This window comes from Ciconia boyciana, chromosome 11, assembly GCF_034638445.1.
Source record: "Ciconia boyciana chromosome 11, ASM3463844v1, whole genome shotgun sequence".
In the NCBI taxonomy this organism is placed as follows: Eukaryota; Metazoa; Chordata; class Aves; order Ciconiiformes; family Ciconiidae; genus Ciconia; species Ciconia boyciana.
The window spans coordinates 4501922-4524211 of record NC_132944.1 but is presented as its reverse complement, the minus strand read 5'-3'; the positions used below and the strand labels follow the sequence as shown (position 1 = coordinate 4524211).

The window sequence follows — 22290 nt, the reverse complement described above, 5'->3', positions numbered from 1 at the left end:
TGCTTGCTTGCTTGCTTTTATTTCCCATGTTTGCTGCACTGGCTTTTCCCATCCTCCAGGTTTCCTCAAAACTGGAAACCAGTCAGGTGCCTTTTTATCAACAGGATATCCCTAACAGGCAGCTCTTACCTCTTAAATAATCCTCTCGAGGAAGAGGAAGCCAGAAAGGTTAGGGACAGTGTTTATAACCACCTTGCAGCTTCCAGACCTGGAAGGAGTTGAAATCAATGTGTTTGTCGCTCCCGCAGAATAAACAGCCTTGCGAGGACTTTGGCAAGCGGAGCCGTGGGTGTCTTTCCGAGGCCGTTGTATAGTTTGCTTTCTGGGACAAAGGCTACTTAGACATCTGGATTGCACTGGGGATTTTAGGGGGAATATAAATTATTAGTTTGCTGTGAACGGAGAATGACTTTGATTGCTTTGTGAGCGTGCTTTCACCAGTTTACCACTGCATGGGCTAAATCCACGTTCTCCTGCTTCGGAACTCTGGTGTCCTGGGAACGGGGGGCTGAGCAGACCTCTCCCGACCTTCTGGTGTGTTGAGAAAACATGCTCATTTTATGGGCAGTTAATTTATAGAAAGTTCCTGTTTAAATTTCCTCCAAGAGCTGTAAAACCGGAGGACAGCTGCACCCATTAGCCAGCTAATCAAATGCTGCTCACACCTGGCTCGCCCTCCCCTTTCCCTTGCTGCTGCTAACTTTTGGCTCCTTCGTAAGAGCGAGCATGGCAGCTTTGGGAAGGAAATACCCTCGAAAACTGGTCGGGAAGCTGCTCTGCAAAGGCAGGGGACTGGCCGGTGCTCACGGTGTTTGCGGGTGTCCTGCTTGCCGAGCCACAGCTCTCGGGGCTGGGACGTTCCCCACGGGCGTCCGGGATAAGTCAGATTTTGTATTGCATTCACCCTGGTTTATAAAGGCACCGCTACACTGTCTGCCTTAAGGAGTGGTACTGCCTGTCGATGGAAGTAACCACCCTGGTCTGAAATAAAAAGCTGGTTTGCATTTTGCTCCTCTTCAGGTGTGGGGAAAGCTGCATTTGTTTCCTGCTGCCTTCTCCTTCCTTCCCCAAAGATGGCAGAGAAGCAAGAACTCATAGACGTGTTTGTAGTTGTGTTTGTGCCTCTTGCAGTGAAAGAAAATCACCTTTAGATGGGTGCTGGGGCACCCAAACTCCAGAAACCCTGCTTTGCCTTGGCTCCCTGCGGCAACCAGGCTGATAAGATTTCGGTACGGGTATGCGCTCTAATAAATTTGATGCTAATAGCTAATTTTGATCAAGTTTGACAGAGAGGTCAGGATCTTAAAGGCACCGAGCTCTTAAGAGCTCCTCGGAGCTGCTTTTTCCTCTTCTGACAACAAGCAGGCTCGTGGTCCACCCCTCTGCTTTGAGGCTCCCCCATAGCTGTATGGGTTTATTTTCCTTCACTGTCTTGCCACGTTAAAACCAATTTGAAGAAAAGGAGGAACTCCCAGCCTGTGTCCAGGGCTGAAAACCAGAACTAAACTCCTGCTCCTTCACTCCCAGAAATATCTGTTGCTGCTCTGAACAGCTGTCCTGCCTGGGCTCCCGGCTGCTGGTGCTAATCAGCCCTTCGCTGCGGGGAAGGCAGCGAAGCCTTCGCCCTTCTGGAGAGGCTGGCGTGTTTTCACCCTTATCTCCCTTTTATTCTAGGGGGTGGTTTACCGGTGCAGAAAATGACTTTGGCGTGAGCAGCTGGAGGGTAGAGAGACTTTTCTGGAGCCCCACACTTTACCTGCCAGGAATTTGGTAGAGGTATGGTGGCAGGAACCAGCAAAGGGGAGCACTTAACGCCCGTTGTGAGTTTCTGAACCTGCGAGGGCTCCTGGAATAAACCCCTTCAGCAGGTTCCCTGATCTGATGCAAGAAAACTGTCTTTGGCATGCTCGGGGCCTGAAATCTCTTCGTTTTGTTTAAGCTGGGGCCTGTTTCCTTTCCTTTAAATCTCCTCTGCAGCAGTTGATAAGCAGCCGGTCCCTTCTCGGGAGAAAATGCTGCAGAAAGAAATGCCAGGAATGTGAACAGCAGGTGGGGACTGGCAGATGTACTTATCAATCACGGCAGGCTGACGGAGTGGTTTATTCCTCTAAAGAGCTACTGTTTGCCTCTGGCTTCGTTTGTGCATGTCTTCTCCAACCCCCTCCAGCCTTTACTGGGGTTGAAGATAAGAGCAGGGTAGTTTTCCCATTTTTTGTGGGACATGGCACGCTCCGTGCAGGAGTCCCTGCTCCAGGAGGCCAGAAGAAGCGGGGTGGTGGTGGCAGATCCTCTGGATCACTCTGGAAGGGTCGCAGCAGCGTACCTAGTAAATAACATGTTGTATCTTGGGGATGGGCTTTGGGAAATCATGCTTCCCCATTGCCCAAGTAGAGGGCAGACTCAATTAGTTAATGGAATTTGCTGCACTGTTGCTTTTCAAAACATGACTTCATATCTCTGAGGAGTCTGGAGTTATTTCTGTGGACGAAACCCTATTTTAAGGTGGTGGTACTTTGAGGAGATCACCTGCATTGACAAGTGAGAAGACAGTGCAGCTCCAGACTGCAGAACTGCCCCTGTAGAAAGGGGAGCAGGACCCTCTGGTCATCGGGGGGAGGTCTGAAGGGATTCGGCCACGGTGTGAGGACTTGATTTTTGCTGCTGCTGCTCCTGGGTTTTTTTGAGCACCTCACACTTCATATGGGGATGCCTTTCGGTAGCAGGACAACCTGATTTATATGAAGTAACAGGCTGAATGGTGAAAAGCCTTTATCTGTTGATCTCTAAGCAGCTTTCCCCGGTGTGTTGGCAGTGTATGTTACAAGCAGAGCAAACCTGCTGTCACAAATGACATTATGGATGTTTTTCCAAGCCTCTAAGCCTTCATTCTGTGAATGTGATTTGAGTGCTTCGGATCCATTCCAGTTCTGTGCGCAGGTCCTTGCAAAACCCAGAAGAAGCCGTGGACTTGTAGGTGATGTGATTAGGCCTCTCCTTAAATAACTTGCCGGGTGTTTTGCTAGGCTGCTTCACCCTGTCTGGATAGTGCTGTTTTCTGCAGTGCTTCAGGGCACCCCTCTCCAGTCTCAGTGATTTGCCTTCATAGGGACACTGCTGATGTAGATTGTTGATATCTTTAAAAAAAATGAAGGCACATCTGCCCAGAGTCCTCTTATCAGTTTTTCTTCAGATTGTTTCTTCTTTTTGTGAAAGAGCAGTGCAAGAAAGAAATAGCTTTCTCAAGGAAGAAAGGCAGTGCAAATAAGGGAGCAGGCAGTACTACGGCACAGAATAAAGACCTCAGGAACATAACTTTTTACAGCAGCAAAATGTTATTTTCAAACTCTGCTCAGACAGCACCACCTTGCCTAAACAGGGCTTGTATTTGGGAGGTGCTTCCTTCAGGTTTTGAGGTAGCTTGGATTCTGGAGCAAAGGCAGCAATTTAAGCAGTGACGCTCATCACTGTGTCACTTCCATTGCTACCTGACTGCGTTCTGCGTAGCACCTTGCCTGCGGCCTCAGCTGGAGGGCAGCATCCTGACTGCGGCCTGCCGCTCTGCTCCCTCTGCCCTGCGTGCAGCTCCGCAGCCCGGCCCGGCTCACGCCTGGACGTGGGTCAGCTGGTGAGTAATGTTCCCATGGAGCTGCCCTCAAGGGGAATCATCAGGCGGAGGCTGGGATGGAGCAGGGCGTAGCGGCAGTAACCAGGGAGCACAGCACGCACGTCCAGATGCTGTAAGCCCCTTAGCACATTCCCAAGAAGTTGCCTCCCAATCGCAGTGATTTGGCCGGAGCTCCCTATTGCAGGACTTCCCCGGATTAATTCCCATTTGGAGTGGATGCAGTCTCCGACTCTGGGTGTGGGGTAGCCTGCTTTAGCTGCTGGGGCAGTTTTCTGTCCGCAGGCCTGTGTGGAGGAGCAGCGAGTGTCTCGGTGCCAGCGGTCCCACTGCCTGCTGCAGAGGCTGACGGTGGAGCTGCATTTAACTCTTGAACCTAATTGCTCGCACAGGAATTTCCCATGCTGTGTCCCTGCCTCAGGCTTTGTTTCAGGTTTTCAGCAAAAACAGTTCAGCCATTTCCAAGAGTTAAAGGATAAAAAAAAGCTTTAAGTTGCCAGTATTTAAAAAAACAAACAGAACCTAACTGCTTGCATTGAGAGGTACTTGGTCTGGCACAGTGGCTGGAAGGTTGGCAGCTGCCGGTCTGGTTGCAAAGGATGTGCCATCTCCTCTCCCAGCAAAAATGCCCCGTATCTTATGTATCTTATCAGGTTACAGGCGTCTGAAAGGCTCCCAGTTCACCAGTGCTTTGTAGACTTGATCTGCTGAGTTAAGGTTTTCAAAGATCCTGTCCATACAGGGCCTCCTGCGGGCCGGGGCCGAATCATTGCTGGGGTGGGAGGGAGATGGTGCCACTGGCCATGCCCAGCTCTGGGAGCAGGATCCTGGCTCTGCTGGGCTGACAGCCATGGATGGGTGAAGGGCTGGCCTGTCTCACAGGCAGAGAGAACAAAAAGCTGGAATAGGGGTGGAGAACAGGAGTGACTTGTGGTGCTCGCTGTGACCAGCTCATGGACAACCTTAATTCTCAGGTATTCTGACTTTAACTCACTATTTGCAACCTTGAGGTTTAAGTATTGTTTGCATTACCTAGAGCAACATCATATGCTGCTGGGAGAGGGGAGGGGTTAGGCTTAGCCTACACGAATGAGCAAAGTTCCTGGCTGGCATAAGGTCTTGAGGAATAAAGGAGAGGCAGTCTGTCTTCTGCTGCTGTCCTGCGGTGGGAGGCACCGCTGTTGTCTTTGAAAGCTTTTTTCCTGTTTTTTATGGAAGGTGCTTCAGTTCTGTAACCTGGTTTTGCTAGCTCTGGACTTTGCTGCAATAAGGTAGCGGAGGCCTTTGGAGAACAACACTGAACTTATGATTATATATGAGAAGTCCCAAAACGGCATCATTCTTGATCGTTATATCGTGCTTCTCGCTACAGCTGCTGACCAGCTGTTGTAGCTGTTGTCACACATGACTCTAGGAAGCGCCAGGTACAAAACTCTGCCTGAGGAGTTCAGCCTGTCCAGCAAAGGCTGAAGACGCAGCAAAGCTGCAGTAGAGACCTCATCTGAGCTGGAAGAAAATGCTTCCCTTGGGGAGGCTGGTGAGTGAGTCCTGACTATCTACTGCTTTTAAAATGGCTAACTGCTTTATGTGAAACACCTTCGTGATGCAGGGGAGAGCATCCTCCTGTCCAGCGCACAGCCAGTGACGGTGGGGATGCTGCGGTGCAGCAGAACGCTGTGGTCCCTGATCGGAGACCTGCTAAGTGAGTGCTTGGTGGCTGTAACTAGTAAGCAGAGTTTTTTTTGGCATGGCATCTCTGCTTTATAAGGGATGGACTGAGCTGCTAAAACCACATTTTTCCCCTACAACCTGTTATTAAGCCCAGAAGAGGCTCAAGCGCCAATCCAGAGTTGCTCTTCAGAGGTGGGCTGTTGTGGAGCTGGAGGCTGATCCTGGCTGCAGTGTAACTGTTCTTTTATTTTTAAACTTTAAGCCTAGCCCCTCCAGGTGAGGAAACAGTGGTTGTGACCAGGCTTTGTCACTGGCTCTGCTGAATGACTTGTAAGTCACCTGCCGACATTTGGACCGTTCTGCAGCCTCCAGATGCCAGACAATGTGCAACTGGGTCCTGCAGGACCGACCTGATCTCAGCTGAGACCTACTGGTGGTCCCTGAACCTACCACCTTTTAATGACAGTAAGCCAAGGAAATACTATATAACCATTGAAGTAAAATAATGTAAGCAAAGCGAAGCTTTGGTGCACGTAATTGGGTACCTAATTGCTACGCTTGCCACCTGGGGATTGGAATTGCTCTCCTGCTCTGGAGGCTGAATGGGCCATACTGTGATAAGCAGTTTAATTGTTTCCCCGCATCTGCAGCAGTGCTGTAAAAGGAAGGCAAGCTGAACACACCTTCGGAGCTTAACGGCCTCTCTGCAACTCGAAGACTGTGTTTTTTCCTGTGGTGCTTGAGCATCTCTCTTCATACAGCCCTTATGCTCTCGCTAAACTGTTTATGTTCTCCTATGCTGTTCGATAGCAATGAGCCATGAGGTTTTTCTGGGAAGTGTTTCAGATTTACTGAGATATAAGAACAGCCATAGGAATGTGACTGTGTGAGCACTGAGGAGAGTCCAGTGGGTGCTAGTAACGGGATGCCCTCTTAAACCAATTACTGGGATTTGGGCATCGCATTAGTAATGAGGATCAGGCGAGTGCTGAGCAGAAATCAAAGCAAGAGTGACTTGGGGGTGGATTCAGAAGATGATGCTTGGAGTGATTAAGAACAAATGTATTTGCCTGCTGTTACATGCTCTCAGGAACGCTTAGGGCTGTTGTGCGTGGTTGTTGGGCTGGGAAGTGGGGTGGTCCTTGTTTCATTCCTGGGGTCAGCACAGACTGCCTAGGGCTGGGCCCTGCTCTGGGTGCCTCAAGGCAGAGGAGACGGCTCTATGGGAGTAGAGCTTGAAGTAATGAAAATATGGGCGTAGAGGCACTGCTCTAAGCAAAGGATTACAAATTCTGAGTATGCCTAACTTGACTAAGAAATGCAGGCATGAAGGGGAGAGTGTTTTTTGGGTGTCCAAAGTGTACGTGGGAAGCAAGAAGAGATGGTGCTTGGCGCAGAGAGGCTTGAACTGGTGCAAAACCCAGCTGAGTGCTGGTTTGATTTTCCTTGTTGCATCAGAATGGCATCCAACTCTGTTTTCCTGTGGCATACGCTGGAGCTGTGATGCCTTTGTCCCCATTCTTGGGATTCTTGCAGAGGGAGTAGGTAGTCATCCCATGCTTCACCATGAAACTTTGCACTGGGAAAGAAGTCAGTACAGGATCTGTCCCATCTTATTCCAGGTTTTTTTTCTCTTTACAACTTCACGTTTTAATCTTCCCGCTTGAGTCAGGACACAGCTGGTGCCATCTTCCATGTCGTTGTGCAGCTGTGAGTCCACGCTGCTGTCACCTAGGAGGCTGTGGGACACCGTGTCGGTGTGCTGGGAAGGCAGGCCGCAGTCTTTTGTCTTCTGTGTAAAAACTGCAGTGGCAAGTCAAAATAGAGGTATGCCGCCTGTGCTCACGCTATTCGAAATACACTGTAACTTGGGTTTTTTTTTCCCCCTCAAAAACATGGATTTCTTGTTTCTAGCCTCTCTGACCCGTACAAGATAGATTTCCTGTGAGGAAGAGAGGAATTACTGGATTTTTCTGCTGTAGCAAAACCTCAGGACCATTTTTTGAGGACTCATACCAGATGCTGTGCTAGCTAGTTAACTGTTGCAAATGTGTTACACTATGTGGGCTCTGTGGCTGCTTATGGAAGAAAAACATCAGTTTTCCTTGTCTTGTCCTTGCTGTCTCTCTGCCTCCCCTTTTTCCTGCACGTACTCTGCCTCTACCCAGGTCCCAGTTTTAAATAACGTGTCTAGTGGCTGAGCAGATCAATTCGATCCTATTTTTTTCAGTTACCCACTGGCTTCTCCCTGCCAGCAGGAAAAGTCAGGAGTCTACAGGAACTCATGTTAAGTGTCTTTGCTGCCATATGAAGACTTTAATTTAAGCTGAAACTTGTCAGAAATGGATTTAAAACCATGCTTTCTGGAAAGCAATTTTTTTCAGTCCCTTGGACTTTCTTGTTTGTGGAATTTGAGCACTGGCAGGATGTGCTTGTGTTGGAATTGCTGCAGGGGGGTTGCTTGGAGCAACCCTTGAAACTTCTTTGACATGCAGGTGCAGTGCTGCGCTGCTTGCAGAGAAGGCCACGTTACCCTGCAATGTATTTAGTAGATCGTGCTGGCTTTGTGCGTGTCAGGGTTGATTCTCTAAAGGGTAAGCCCTTTTTGGCCAGGTCCTGAATGTAGTTGTCTGAATGGTCTTGCATTGAAATAATTCAGCTTGTCTCTTGTTTTGTCAGTACTAGAGCAGGGTGGCAAGAAAAGCTGCAGCTATCTCTGTGTTGGTGGACCTGTGATGAGCAGCTCCAGCCTTCCCCACTCCTGGCTGAAGCCATGAAGGCCATGGTCAAAACCAGATGAGGGTTATTTTTTAATTATGTAGTGCAGGTAAACAAGATAATTTAGCTGAAAGATAATGCGGTGAAATTAATGCTGCAGGAATGTGATACAGGCTCTATTAGTGTCTTGTCTTTTAAGGTGCTCATCTTTGCTTTTTCATTTAAATCAGTCTTCTTGCACCAGAGCAGCTGGGAAGCAGATGGACCTGTGAAGCCTCGCATTGTCCTTCTGCCTCGGTAAGCTTGTGCTGTCGGTGATCTGTTGCTTTCAGACTTACTACGTGAACGAAAGGCTGGCCAGCTTGGGCCAGAGGTTATTGCGAAGAGCAGACAGTTTTACTGAAGCAGTCCAGCCCTTTGCTCCCTGGTCTCTAGCAAGAGGAGAAGGCACCTATAAAAATGTGCACCTGCAGGAGGAGGTTATCAGTTTGATGGTTTTTGGTGGCTCCTGAATTTCTGCAGGTTTAAGGAAATGTGCTGCCTAACTGGAAGCTGCTGATCTTCAGGGAGTTAATTCCTGCTCCAGAAGCTTTCTCTGCCTCTGTGGCATGGGAGCAATGCTGCTTCATTTTGCAGCTTTCCCATTTTATGCTTGATGGTTAAAGTTGGAACATTTACATCTCATTCTGCCAAGAGGCGTTTAGAATAGTTTTCATGAGAAACATTGAAAGTTGCAGGTCCATGGCTGATGCCCTGGCTGCTCTGCATAAATCACTGGGTGGTAAATATATTTAAATGAAGAGCTATGGCAGTCTTGCTAGCTGAGTAATAAATCAGGGCTGAGCAGCTCCATAAAGTTGAATCTTAATGCCTTGGCTTGGAGTTGTAGGGTGGGGTGGTGAAGCTGATGGAACGGCGGGATGTTTCTAAACAGAATGTGCCTGCCCTTAGTTACGCTGCCACAAAGAATATAAATGATGCTGCATATGTAACTGAAGTGCTGAAAATGTTTTTTTGTTGGTGTTGCTCGCCTTTTTGTGTGTCTGCTTAATATCAGCTGTTTGTGCTTTACATCTCTTTGGTGGCAGCAGATCTTGTCCCTGGCAGGTAGGGGAGAGATCCTAAGCCTTGCCTTCCAGTCCTGTGCTTAGTGCTGAAGCCCTGGTGCTGTAACATCAGCCTATAGGAAATTATGGTGCTTAAACACTTTCAAGGACCTTCTTGAAATATTTCGTTATCTGAGGAATTTTGTGGAATACCCAGAAGGTGATTATAAACCCTTGGAATGTGGCTGCCGTTCCATAAAGCAGTCCAGCCAAACAGCATTTTGAGGCGACTCTTGAATATGAAACCTCATCAAGATTCTCTTTTTTTCAGATTTGAATGTGGTTCCTGCAACCCTTGTGCTGTTTGTTCCTCACTCTGGAGGAACACCTGCCCAAGCTGCCTGCTCTGGGGTGCTCCAGCGCTTCGCTGCCTGCTTCAGTACCATTAGCACAGCTAATGTTTGCCTGGCGCCTGCAGTGCTGCCATGTCCTAAGGAAGCCCCAGTGCTGTTCTTGGTGCACAGGGCTGTTCCGGTGATGAAAAAAGTACTCTGCTCTGCCATTGTGTGGCCAAAACGTAGGCGAGGGTCCTGCTGCAAGCCCTCTGGCCAGGCTCTGGTGTACTACCAGAGCTGGATCCTTGGAAGGGTTTCCTTCAGAACAGGATTTGGAAGTATGATCAGGTTTCCTAAGAAGGGGCTTTGCAGGACTGCCCTGCCCATCAGTCCGTCTTCACCCCTCCAATTGCTTCTGCTTGCTAATTTGACAGAAAGAGCTTTATACCTTTTTTATTTTTAAAAATAGGCAGCAAGGTAGGTGGGAGAGTTTTGGCTAAAAGGACGCACCAAAGCTCACCTCTCTCCTCTGTGGGACTCGTGCATTGTGTGATGTGCTCCGAAAGCCGAACTGTGGCAGAAACTTCGGCAAGATTTCCTGCCTTGCTAGACATGGGAGTTTATCCCTCAGGGTCTTTCTCTTTTTGTGTGGACTCTTTAGTACCTAAGACAAAATGTCCAGTGGAAGCTTCCTCTCTGATTAGGATATTCGTCGTTTCTCTTCTATGTGGATTCTCTGAAGCCTCATAGGGGGTTTTGTTCAGCCTTTAGTTCAATTAAGAAATCAAGCAAGAGATGCAAATCTTTTTAGCCTCATTGGTTTCAGTGCTCCTGACTACATCTGAAGAGAACATCTCCTGCATAGTACAATAGGGCAGCTTAGGGAGGAAGTATTTTTCCGGGCTTCAGCTGAGATTTCAGGTGTTGCTGGAGGCTTGTGGATTATTTTGTCCCTTTGGAGCATGGAGTGGAGAAAAGACTGTGGTCACCTGGCAGTGATAGTGCCTTGGTTTAAACCTGTTTCTGAAGCAGCACCTTCGACAGAACCCTGCTTTCCAGCTGGGTGACTACTATCAAAAGTCGTTAACTGGTGTGAATTAACTTGAAACAGCTGGTGGATGGTGAGTGATACCAGGGGACAGGATACACAGCGGTGACTGTCACGCCGGCTGCTCTTGCACATGTCCTTTGGTGCTAGCTGGGGAACAACCTGCCCGCTGAGGAATACAAGATCGGGCTCTGATGCCTCGTAGTCCTTGCATTTAAAAAGTTACATCTTGTATCTTGCTTCCTGCTGGTTTGTGCTTTCTCTTCTTGCCATCGGGCGCCTCAGCTGTACTTTCTGGCTAGAGCTGCTTGAGGGGTCCTCTAGATACCTTGTTAGACAAAGTTTATTTTGCTTTTTTAGAAATCATCATTTGTGCCTTTCACAGATGGGAGTGGCTGAGACAGTCTGGGCTCTTGGTACACTCGGGGAAGGCAGAGGCAGCCTGGGCTGACCTTGGTATACTTGAGGACTTGTATTTTGGTACAGAAATCCACATTAGTTTTAAAACTATATAAAACTCAGCTTTGTCCCTGCAAATTCACATATAAACCAGTTGGACCCCCATGTAAATCGTTTCTAGAGAGTCCAGAATCAGACTTCAGTGAACACAAGCTGCTATGGCACAGTGAGCCCGGGGAGGGCCGGGGAATTTATCTTGAGTGTCCTACATCTTCTGCTTCCGATGTTTCTAGCAATTAGTGCCCCTCAAATCCGAGTGCGGTGTCGTGGGGACTGGTCTGCTGCCTTGTGTACGCGAACCAGTGAGAACTCTTTTGTGGTCCAAATTAAAATTGCTCTAATTTTTCAGAGCGGTGCTTTGGTCTCATCTGTCAGCTGCCTACCCAGGTGCTTCTGCCAGCCCGGGTTTCCTCTGTCACAGGCTCTCCTGCAGGATGGCTTCTGCTAAAATGTTTTTCTGTAACACCACTGTCTTCACTTCAGTATTAACTTCAAGCAAATTCAGCAAGGTATGAAGCTTTCCTGACAAAAGAGAAATCTAGAGTCAAAAATACCTATTTTATCTTGGTGCCTTGAGTTCTGGTTTTTACTAAATATTGGAAACTGATAAAGCATTCGTATGCATGTATATATATACATGCCTGTCGTGTTTGTCTTCCAAATATGCATTTTTATAGCAATTGTATGGAAGGAGCTCTTAGCCCCATCTTTTTTTTTGTTTGGTTGGTTTTTTGTTTTAACCTTTTGTAGTTTAATTTCCTGTGGATTTTAGTACTAGCTTTAGCTTGTGTTCCCTTAAACATAGAATTAAATATCAGGATTTTTACACTCTCTCACTTTGTTTCCAGACAGAACCAGGAGTTACAAGTAGAGTTTGGAGGGGCTTGCTCTGGCTGGCTACGCACTGGAAACCCAAGTGAAGCCAAAGCCAGGTTAAACTGCATGCCCTTAGGCGGACAGACCCTTGCTCTGCCCTGCTACGGCTGTATATTTAGCCTATATGCCCTTTCCAATAACAGCCGGGAGAAGATGCCTGGAGAGGAATGCGAGTCATCGTTTCCCTGAATGCCGTCCCGGGATCCTGCTATCTGTCACGAAGTGCTGCTTGAGCCAGAAACGCTGCCTTGGCGTTTGAATTGTCCCGTCCCATCCCACCCTTTTTTTTTTTAACCTTCATGAAGTTTTAACATTCATGCTCACAACCTCCTTGAGTCCTGGGGGAGAAACTAATTTTGTTTGGGTCTGAGCCTGGTTCAGGTTAGTTTGGCTTCTGGTCCCTTTATTATAGGAGAGCGTGGGCTCTTGGTCCCCATCGCCTTTATGCTGCAGTGCATCCCGCTTTGTTCTCCTCCAGCTTCCTCCAGGCAGGATCCATTTTCTACTGTTGATGATCCCCGTTGCCCTTCTCTGCAAGCCCTCCCTCGACAGGGCTCGGTCGGAGGGTGCAAGCAGTGTTTAACGTGTGGGGTGGCACTGATGAAGCTGTCCTCAGTGATTATTTGGAGTCCTCTGCTTCTTGATGGGTATTTATATCCTAATTTGCTTGCTACCAGCAGGCAGGAAAATGGCATTTCTACCTGACTGCGATGGTTGTAATTACAGGGGAAAAAATTATCTCTGAGGCCTTCTAAATACTTGGGAAGATAATATCTGAGTTTCCTTTCAACTGAATGCACTTGAAGATATGATCTGAGTTGGCTGTCTGGGAATAACAAAGTGGGAGGAAGGGATTGATTGTGGTTGCAGAAACTTTCATCAAAGAGTCAAAAGTCTCGCCCAGCCAAAATCTGCGGCTGCCGGTCACGGCTGCGGGTCAGGCGCAGCGACCATTTGAGGCACGGCTCAGGCGTAGGACAAGCAGCACACACGGGCTGCAAGGGGCCACTCGAGCAGGATTGACAAGTGTGGGGACATCCATATGGTCTTCCAGCAAATGTGTCAGGTCAGCGTGCAAGTGCGTAGTCAAGAGGCGCTTGTGGGTACCATACTTATCCCCTCCTGCCTCCCCAGGGCTGCAGGAGGCTGGGGAAGGTGCTTGCCTCCAGTAGTCTTACCGCTGCACCTTGCAGGGGAAATGTACTCTGCAGGGAAAGAAAAACACGCTCCGTGTCCAGCTGGCAGAAGGGCTCTGGTGTCCTCTGTGCTTCTGCTGCTGCTCTGCAGTGCCCCTTGCACACACCTCTGCAGGAGTGCCCCTGGCGGGGGGTTCCGGGGGGCTGCCGGGCTGCTTCCTCCCCTCCACAGCTCTTGCTGGAGGCACGGCTACCGGGAGCGTATCCTCAGTGCTTACCTTTTCCAGGGCAAGAAGTCTTCCCGGGAGCAGAGTCCCCAGCTGGGAAGAGCAGTAGAGTGGCCCAGCTTCTGGACAGGCAGATGCAATACAGGGGGAAAAAGGGAAATTCTGCTTTTTGCATCTTTTCTCTCTATCTCAGAGCTGCCTCTGCAGGAAGTGCCGGCAATCACATGTCCTAATGAACGCAAAACCTGTGCGGTGTCTTGGGCGCTCCAGCTTCCCCGAGCTGCTCGCTCAGCACTCCGCTGTCTGTCAGTCGGAGCAGAGGCATCAGTCGGCGTCTCCGGTCCCAGGCTGGGGGAGAGCTGCGAGCAGGTTTTGTTGGCCAAGGGGAGACATGAGATGCAAATGAGAGGGCTGTGAGAGGGCTTCATCCCTTCTTGGTGGCACAAAACTGTAGTTTTCAAACAAAAGGTAATGGAACGTAGTAGAACGCTTCCTCTTAGCTACAGGAAAGTTAAATATCTTAGTGCTTACTCTAGCAGAATAAAAACCGCTGCAAGGTGTCGATTGCTGTGACCACTTCCTGTACAAGCTTCACAAAGCTGCCTGCGGCATGTGCGACTTGAAGCAACAAGTCAGTGACAGTTCGCGGCTGTGTTCCCCATCAGCAGGAGGGTGCTGCTTGTCTCCCTGTCCGGCGCACATTTTTAGCACTGCTGTTTTGGGTTTGGTTTTGGTTTTTTTCCCCCTAGATAGTTTTTCAGTGTCAGGGTTTCCTGTTACTGACACCAGATGTGCTGGGGACGAGCAATGCAGAAATACAAGAAGAGATGAGACTGAAAAAAGCATCTTTTTTGTGTCTATGTCCTTTGAGCTAGATGTCAGTTCGGTTGGGCGTTTAACTTGGTGACAATACAGGGTGGGCATAGCTGCGGAAGAGCATGTTGAAATGCCATTTTAGGGCAAAGAATCGAGTATAGCTTGGTTTTTGTACCTCCTGGGCTGATGGTGTCTGGGGTGACCAGCTAATGATGGCAAGCTTGTCAACTGGCTGTAGCGGGCAGAGGGTGGAAGGGGCTCCCGGGGCTTCAGGAGCGCTGATCTGGGGCTCTCCACTGAGGCAGCTTTCTCTTGCAGTCCCATCTCTGATGCCGAGCTGCCTGCTACTTTGGTTTTGATGTACGCGTGGCTATAGGCAGGCAGCTGTGATTGCAGCATTAGGCCAAAAACTTGTCAATAAACTTGTCTTTTAGAGAGACATCCAGTCTCGGTGTAAAGCCACCATCCCTGCAGATGCCTGGTTAGCACTGTGTGGGACAGATGCTGTTGCTCCGAGCACAGCTGAGCAGGGAGCTATGGCTAGTGGTGAATCTTCCTTCCTCCGCCTTGCCTGTTCCCTTGCAGCAGCTGCGTGCCGGTTAGTCTGTGCGTGACAAATGCGTCTCTGTGCAGTTGCCCTCCTGTATGTCCCTTTCCATAACTCATCCCTCGCGCAGCAGCGTCTGGAGCCTGGGTCATCTTCTGCAAACGTACGTGGCTGAAGCCATTGAGGTTGGAAATAACCCCCCCGAGTCATTTGCAGCATGTTCCTGTAGCTTATAACGTAGGCTGTTGGAGGGGCTGCTGCCTTTGTTTCAGGGAACGCCTGGAGCTGGGCAAGTGCAGAAACTCTTACTGTTTCCTAAATTTCACGCTCCAGTGTTCTTTGTGCATATAATGTCAGGCTTGCAGACTGGCATGCTCTTAGTCTTGAGGAGACCGTATCTATTAGTTCATAAACTTGGTGATGGGCTGCTCTGCCTGGACGTGCTGCCTCCCAGCTGTTTCTCCCTCCTGCCCCCCTCCCCAGACTCCTTTAGTGCAGCGCAGATGTGCACGGAGCACCAGCCACCGCTGCCTGGACCGCGCCGCCGGGCTGGCACCGTCGGTGCCTGCTGTCGAGTTTTGGACCGGGGAGCATGTACGGCAGAGTGCCATCTTTGTGTGCCTGGCCGGTGACGCTGGATTTCATCATTCCTCCTGCTTGCTGCCTTGACACGCAGACGCGCAGTAGCTGACGGGACTTGCCCAGAGATCCTCCTGTGGAAACACGCACAAGAGATCTTTGCAGAGACAATAGCTCTGTTCTGGAAAGTTGCACTGGCCCTCTTTAGCTGAGTCTGAGTTTGCTGCCTTAGAGAAAGACCTCTTGTTTCTTTAATGAGGATATTGGTAAATAAGCAATCAGGTAAGTGGGATTCCTCCTAACTCTCCTAAATACCTTCTTATCTGGAGTAGAGAATTGCACGGCGGTTACCTGAGCTTTCTGCATGCTAGGCTCAGTGGTGTTAATATGCTGGCAGTGATTAATTACCGCAGCCTAGTGATGTGATTGTGTGCTTGAGCAATTGGATTAGATGCAGCTGGATGGAGACTTCACTTTCACTGGTTCTTGCTGAAGTGGTGGTGTAATTGGCCACAGAGGAAGAATGACTTCTAGGGCAGCCATGCTCCTGCTGCCAGGACTCTTCCCCTGACCCCATGCTTCTGATTCTGCGGTGGGCAGAAGGAGAGGTCTCTGGGAAGATGCGTGGCTGGGAGTAGCTACTTTGTCCTACTCTTACTCCTTCCTTTCAGTCCTTCCTCCCATCTTCTGTCTGCGCTATTCTGCGTTCCTGAATAATGAAGGTGGAGCATGTCCTTAACATGTCAGTGGGCCTTGTAGCTGCATGGAGAAGGAGCAAGCTCCAGCACTGTCTTGACAAGTCAGCATCATATCAAGTGCAGCATCATATCAACATAACTTCACCAAGCGGGCCCAGTTCCGTGTGTCTGAGATGGGGATTTGGCACAGGAGATCAGGCATCAACACTGGCACGTGCACCGAGCGCTAGGACTGAAGCAGATGTTGATACTGACTTTGATGTTTCATCCAATGCTCTGGAAGCTCAAAGTTGAGACCAAAAGAGCCCTCAGAAGCAGGAGGATAAAGAGAAAGTCGGTTCTTTCAGAAGATCAGATGGAACGAAACATCCTGAAATTCAGGACTAACCTGAACCTTTGTGTGTGTTCTGCGGAACTGGGCAGTACAGAACCTGCTGGAAGGAGGAGTGCTGTGCCATGTGGAGAAGCTGGGGTGGTCCAGCCTTCCCTTGTAACTTGAAAGTGCTGTCTAAGTCAGTTGGCCCTACGGCCTGATGCTTCCCAGAGATCAGCAGACAGCCACTGCAGAATGACATCTGCGTTTGGGTTTTGGCCCTGTTTTGAGCTTGTGTGAAGTGTTGAGATTTTTGCTCCTGGAGAGCTCCAGGTCTGTGCCGCTTGCTGGTCGTGGACGATGATCCAGAACACTGACTTTTTCCTCATACTACTGGGATGAGGTCTCAAACAAGTCAGTCTGTGTTTTGCCCGTGGTAGTACCATGTGAAATGGTTTGGGCTTTTGAACTTGGCAGAGGCACCACGCACGTCCCCAGTGCTTGTTCCAGCCTCGCTGCAGGTAACGTTCGCTCTGTTCTGCAGCTGCATGGAGACCTGCAGTGCTGGCGGCTGCTGGGCTTGCTGAGCAGGACTACTGGCATTCAGGCAGTGGACCTCCTATCACAAAAACCATTCTGCCTTGAAGTGATAGTCCAGGTGGACCTCAGTGCTGCGGGGCAATGCCTTGTTCCAGCTATCTGTAGAGCTGTACCACCCTGCCTTTCCTCCTTAGCACACAGTGTGAGAGGCTGGCACTGTTTCAGCTTCTGTCAATTGTTTGGTGAGATGGAGCTGTGTTAAGAGACTTTTTTTTGGCAGTGCAAGTTTGTTCTCAGCTCTTCTGTGTTTTTCTCTTTTCTTATCAGCTACTGAATTCCTCCTATACCTCCTGTGTGCTCCGCTTCCATGTGCAAACGCTATTCTTCTGTAGTTCCCCAAAAATGAAATTCTGAATTTGTGCGACCTGCGAGTGTCACACAACATCTTCACGGACAGCGCGTGAGTTGCTTGGCTGAGGGGCATGTATCAGACGGGCAGTGTTTGTTGCCTGTTCCAATAATTGTTTCTGAAATGGGTGATGACTTCATCTTCCTCTCCTGCTCGCCACAGATATCAAGAACCAGCTCCTTTCTGCCCAAATACTCCTCTCCATCAACAAAAATGCCCAAGGCCAGATCATGTCATTTGGCTGAGCAACACAGAGCTGTACCACGCTTGTGCACGAGCTCCACTGCAGCCGTGACAGGCCAGGGGCGGGGTTGGCCTGAAGACGTGGTGCCGAACCTCTCCAGGCGTCTTTACAGCTCTGTGCGGTTGTACGCTGGGTGTCTGTCTGTCTGGGGCGTTTCTCCTCTGCTCAGATGTGGAGGCTCAGCGCAGCTGTGAGAGGCAGCCATGTTTCCATGCTGATAGCATCTTGGCCCTGCAGCAGCCACAGGGCTGCTGGGTGCTGCTGCTGCCGCATTTCTCTCCTGGTGAGTCTCTGATCCTGCCTGTACTTGCTGTGTGGGTTGCTTTCTAGTCCCTCGCGCAGGAGGACTTTCCAACGAGCAGGCTTCAGGAGAAGTAGCTCATGGACAAGGTGTCATCACTGCAGTGTCCGTACCCCGGACTCCACGGAGGCTGAAGGTGGTGGTTCCTCTTTCTGATTATTTAAGGCACTGTGCAGGGATGAGAGTCCCCCAGTTTCCTGCTGTGATGATCAGTGGCCGCCTCAGGACCTCTTGCAGAAGGCTGCTCCGTCTCTGTAGCTCATTCACAACCTGTTGGATATTCTCCACCGGACATATGCTGTGGTAGATGTCTACTCGCTGAGGTGACTCTGGGTTCATCCACAATCAATTGGTGCGTGTCATACTCATCCTCTGACCACGCAGGGAGCTGGTAGGAGAGATGCGCCCTGTAGGAAGTGTGACTTGGCCTTACCTGCCCAGCCACTTCATCTGTTGTGATGATAACCTCTGGAGAAGCAGCTCAGGCATCTCACTCCAGGTGAAGACCACCATGTGCTCAGTTGCCTTTGGGAAGACCCCAGACCTGGCTTCCCTGTTGTTTCATCTGGTGTATTCCTGTCCCAGTCGGTTCAGGCAGTTGGAAGGACAATAGCAGTGGGGCAATGGGCTTTCTTCTGGCGCTGGCGTCTTACACCAGCCATCCTCCCATCTGTCTTGTGGTTTTCAGCAATATTATTCTGCCTTTGCTGTTTCTTTTGCCTTTCACTTGAGACAGGCTTTCTGCAACTGACAGCGGTCCGAAGAGATATCTGCCTCGTGGATGCTGTAGCCAGAGGTTATTGCATTCAGCTCACGATTTCTGCTACCCACAGCCCTCTGCTAGCTGTGACTGTGCTCGCTGGACCCGTTACCTTGGGATGGGAGATGGAGGCCCCTCTGCATGAGTGGTTTGTTGTGAAAAGGCCCATCACGGGTGAGGATGTGCTAGTCCTTGCACGCTGCCTCTCAGCTTCTCTAGAGTGCAGGTTTTAGGGTAAGCAACCAAATCATCTCTCCTATTATTCTTAGAGCCTGCTGTGGTAACCTCGGGCTTGGTTGCCTGCATGGACAGGCCCTCTGCCTGCTTCTGCAAGCCCGTGGTGGGCAATACGTGCTTGCCTGGCCGCAGCACAGCGGGTCGGCTGGTCCTGCTGTCGTGCTGCCCTGGGAGCTCTGCAACGGCAAGACGTAGGGGGATTTCCCTTCCCACCCGGTCTGGCTCTGGGGTCTCTTGGGATGGCCTGATGTGCATCACACAATGCAGCTGGAACAGGCTAAAATAAATCAGAGCTGTGCTCAGAGGACTGGGAGCCAGTGGTTAGAAGTTGGGCTGGGTTTGCTCTGGGAATTTGGAGCTGCTTCTCAGCCTGGAAAAAAGGAGTTGGTTCAAGACATGCAAGTGCCTGGCCTGAGGACGCCCAGTCCTGTGTGCTTCTGGGAGGCTGAGCAACACCCGCTTGGTCCGTGTGTCTGTCTTCCAGTCCTGCATAACCCACTGCCCTGCTTGTTACTGCCAATTAGTTAGAGGGCTGTGCTAGCTGCAAACCGAGATGCTAGAGTAGGCAGTACGGCTTCCCCTGGGCTTCAAAGGGCTCTGTCCTCTTTCATGAACCCACTTGCTCTCCTGCAAACAGGCTGTGAAGAGGAAGGGGGGGGGGGTGCAGGTCCGTTGACTCCTGTGTGCCATGGCTGAACACAGTCTGGAGGGAGAAGCAGCTGGGGAAGCGAAGGAAATAATGTATGAAAGGAACAGAGGAGAGAAAGCAGAGCTGTGAACCAGGGGACCAGAGGGAGGGTGGGGATGGGGAGGAAGCAAGTGAAAGAAGAAAACAACAAAGTGAGGGAGAGCTGGAGATGCTTCTTGGCTGAGCATGGGGACGGGCGAGCTGTGCAAGCAGGAGGGAGCTGGATGGCGGGTAGCAGTGTGGAACACTGTGTGTGCATAGCTTCGGTCTGACTTTGGGGGGCATATTGCTGGCCCCCAAATCAAGTCTAAACACACTAATACCAAAAGCTGGAACTGAGAAGAAATCTGGCTTGAAAGCCAGGCTCATGGGTCAGAGGAGCAGAAGCATCTGTTGTGCATCAAGACGGCAGCTCTGGAGTACCGAACGTTTCTTGGCACCTTCATACTGCGTAACTGGCATTTAAATCCACCGATGCCCCAGCCTGACTTCAGCTTGCCTTGAAAGGTCACCTATTACCCTTGTGCTCTGTCTTGGTTTCGGTGCTCTGTCTCCCTGCCTGTGGCTATCTCAGGGTGCTGTGGCTCCAGAGCAGCAGAAACATGGTTGTGTGCATGGAAAAGCAGGAGGCTCTTGTTTTTCTAGAGATGCTGTACGTCAGAAGAGGAGCTGAGAAGCTCTTGCTCTCTTTAATGGTGGTGGTGACTCTTGCAGTTAAATCAAAAAGCTGAAACGAAGAGGGTAGTGTGGCAGATAGCCCTCTGTCTGTTGCGAGGAGGTCTGTGCGTGTTAGCTGGCTGGCTTGGATATCGTAATTAATGTGCTGATTGGGTTTCCTTTGTTTAACCAGGTTCCCAGGACTCCTAGGATGAGGCTGCTGTGAAGGACTGGTGGATCCCCTGCCTGCGCTGCGGTGCCTGGAGATTCCTTGTGGTCCCCTTTCCGGCTGGAGCACCATTGCCGAGGCTGCCGGGAAGAATGACTGTTGGATGCCTACTGCAGCCCCCTTTCCTGGGGAGGACTTGGCTCCCCGTGCTGCTGCTGGCGGCCTCTGCTCACTGCCACTGGCCCAGCGAGCCGGCAGAAGTGGTTCGGGACTGGGAAAACCAGCTGGAGGCCTCCATGCACTCTGTGCTCTCGGACCTCCGGGAGACTGTGCCAGCCGTGGTGGGCATACCGGACAGCTCTGCCGTGGTGGGACGCTTCTTCAGAGTCTCCATCCCCACGGATTTAATTGCTTCCAATGGAGAAATTGTCCAGGTGAGAAATGCCATTCCCTGAGGCTCATTTTTGGTTATATTCTTGCAGGAGTCGAGCTAGTCACCCCACTAATGGGGCTGAGTCACAAGGGTGCTGTGAAGCAGCCTTAAGGTTTTGTAGGACTATGGGAGAAGGATTTTAAAAAAAAAAAAAAAAAAAGTCCTCACCTCATTGCAAAGTTCCTTTCTTCTGTAACGGAGAGGAGACTTCTCTCCTCAGGGATGACTGATCGGGTTTGTTGGCTGCATTTAAACTGAGATACTGGAACGGCTCAGGCTCCTGGAACGATGGGCACATTCATAAGGAGATGTTGCCTCGGGATCTGGGGAGCCATGGATTCCCTGGGGCTGCTGCTCTGACGCTCGGGGAGTTTGCTTCACTGTGGTAACAAAACATTGCTAGACAAATAGACCTTGTTGTGCCAGCACAGCTCTGGGCTGCCTTTGACACAGTCTCTCCTGGCCTCGTCCCTAAGTCCTCTTGGGAAAGATGGGAGCCTTTCTCTTTATCCCACTTGCCCTCATGCTGCTGGCACTGCAGACACCTGAAATCTGAGTTTTGGAATTGGTCCTAAGGGCAAGAAAGTGTCAGAATAGCCCAGAGGAGGGTAGGCACACTGCTGAACACGCACTTGCTCATCTTTAGCCCTTTCCTGGGAGGGTGCTGAGAAGTTGTCTTCTCAGCATTTGCTTGCTTGGATCATGTGGAGTTCAGAAAATTCTGTTCTTAAAAAACAGAATTACCTTCCAATCTCGGGAATCTTTTTCAAAGAGCAAAATTGAAAAATAGTTTTAAAAATCCATTTTTAGAAAACATTATAAAAAGACAGCCTTCTGTTGTGTCTCAGAAGATCAGAGGGAGATGGAGAGCAAGTCGGGAGAAAGTCTGACATCTCAGCTTCTCCTTGAAGGCAGATTTGTTTTAGCTCTGCGTACTGTCACGCAGTTATCTCAATCCAAATACGTGATCTCAGTGGCTCCAGCGAGGGTGCCGGGACCGTGACGTGCCAGTGGTAGGCAGAAAATCTGAATAATGCATCTGTTATCAACAGACGGTCAGATGGGGAGGAGGAAGGTGGTGGGTGAGCCCCTGGCTAGAGGAGTCGGAGAAGGGGACAAGCTGGTTTCAAAGCAAAGGCTGTGACATTTAATTGCCTCTGCAGCCGAGGAGACCGGCTCGGATGGGAGGCGGTGGTGCCTGCCCTGCTTTAACCACTGCCTGTTTTCTGAGCGCGGGGCACTTACAGCACTGGGCTGCAGGAGTCCTGAAGGGTGCAGTGAGCTCAAGATCTTGTGTTACAGAAATGATAACTTTGGTTTGGGAATTTGCATTGGAATGGCTTGTTCTGGTGTTGTCTAATGGCTGCGTTGATGGCAAGAATATTTTTCGGTGTTTGTATAACACCTCAGCTTCCTCAGTTTCCTTTTCCTGGCACAAAAGTCGTCTGTGATAGCTCCAGTAGGTACAGGAAAATCCTCTGATAGATTATTTCCACCCCACCTGATAGCTTCGAACAATACCTCTGCCACTTCGGTGTTGAGGCGTGTTTGCTGACACCAACAGATGCCCGAAGAAACGCAAATGGACTGGGCTGGAGCAGGACCCAACAGTCACTAGTTGTGTGTAGTTCAGCAAACGCTGGGAGCGATTTTCACGCTCGTCCGAGTGTGGTGCATCTGTTCACCTTGAAATTGATTTTACAAGTGCAGCAGGCTCTAGGGCACTGTTAGCAGCCTCGCTTAGCCAGTGTATCTGGAAGG

The 22290-nt window shown here is 50.1% G+C and overlaps 1 protein-coding gene across 3 annotated transcripts in view; it reads left to right on the top strand.

Annotated features, from left to right (window-relative positions):
• Positions 1–22290, top strand: part of DAG1 (dystroglycan 1) — a 53814-nt gene that overhangs the window by 17317 nt on the left and 14207 nt on the right. For 2 of the 3 annotated variants that reach the window (XM_072875745.1, XM_072875747.1), the window contains exon 2: positions 20121–20530. In XM_072875745.1, the coding sequence (XP_072731846.1) occupies positions 20249–20530 (282 nt within the window). In that variant the 5' untranslated portion in view covers positions 20121–20248. Of the gene's footprint in view, positions 1–15215; positions 15363–20120; positions 20531–22290 lie in introns of those variants that run through there. The other variant, XM_072875748.1, reaches the window with a different exon arrangement.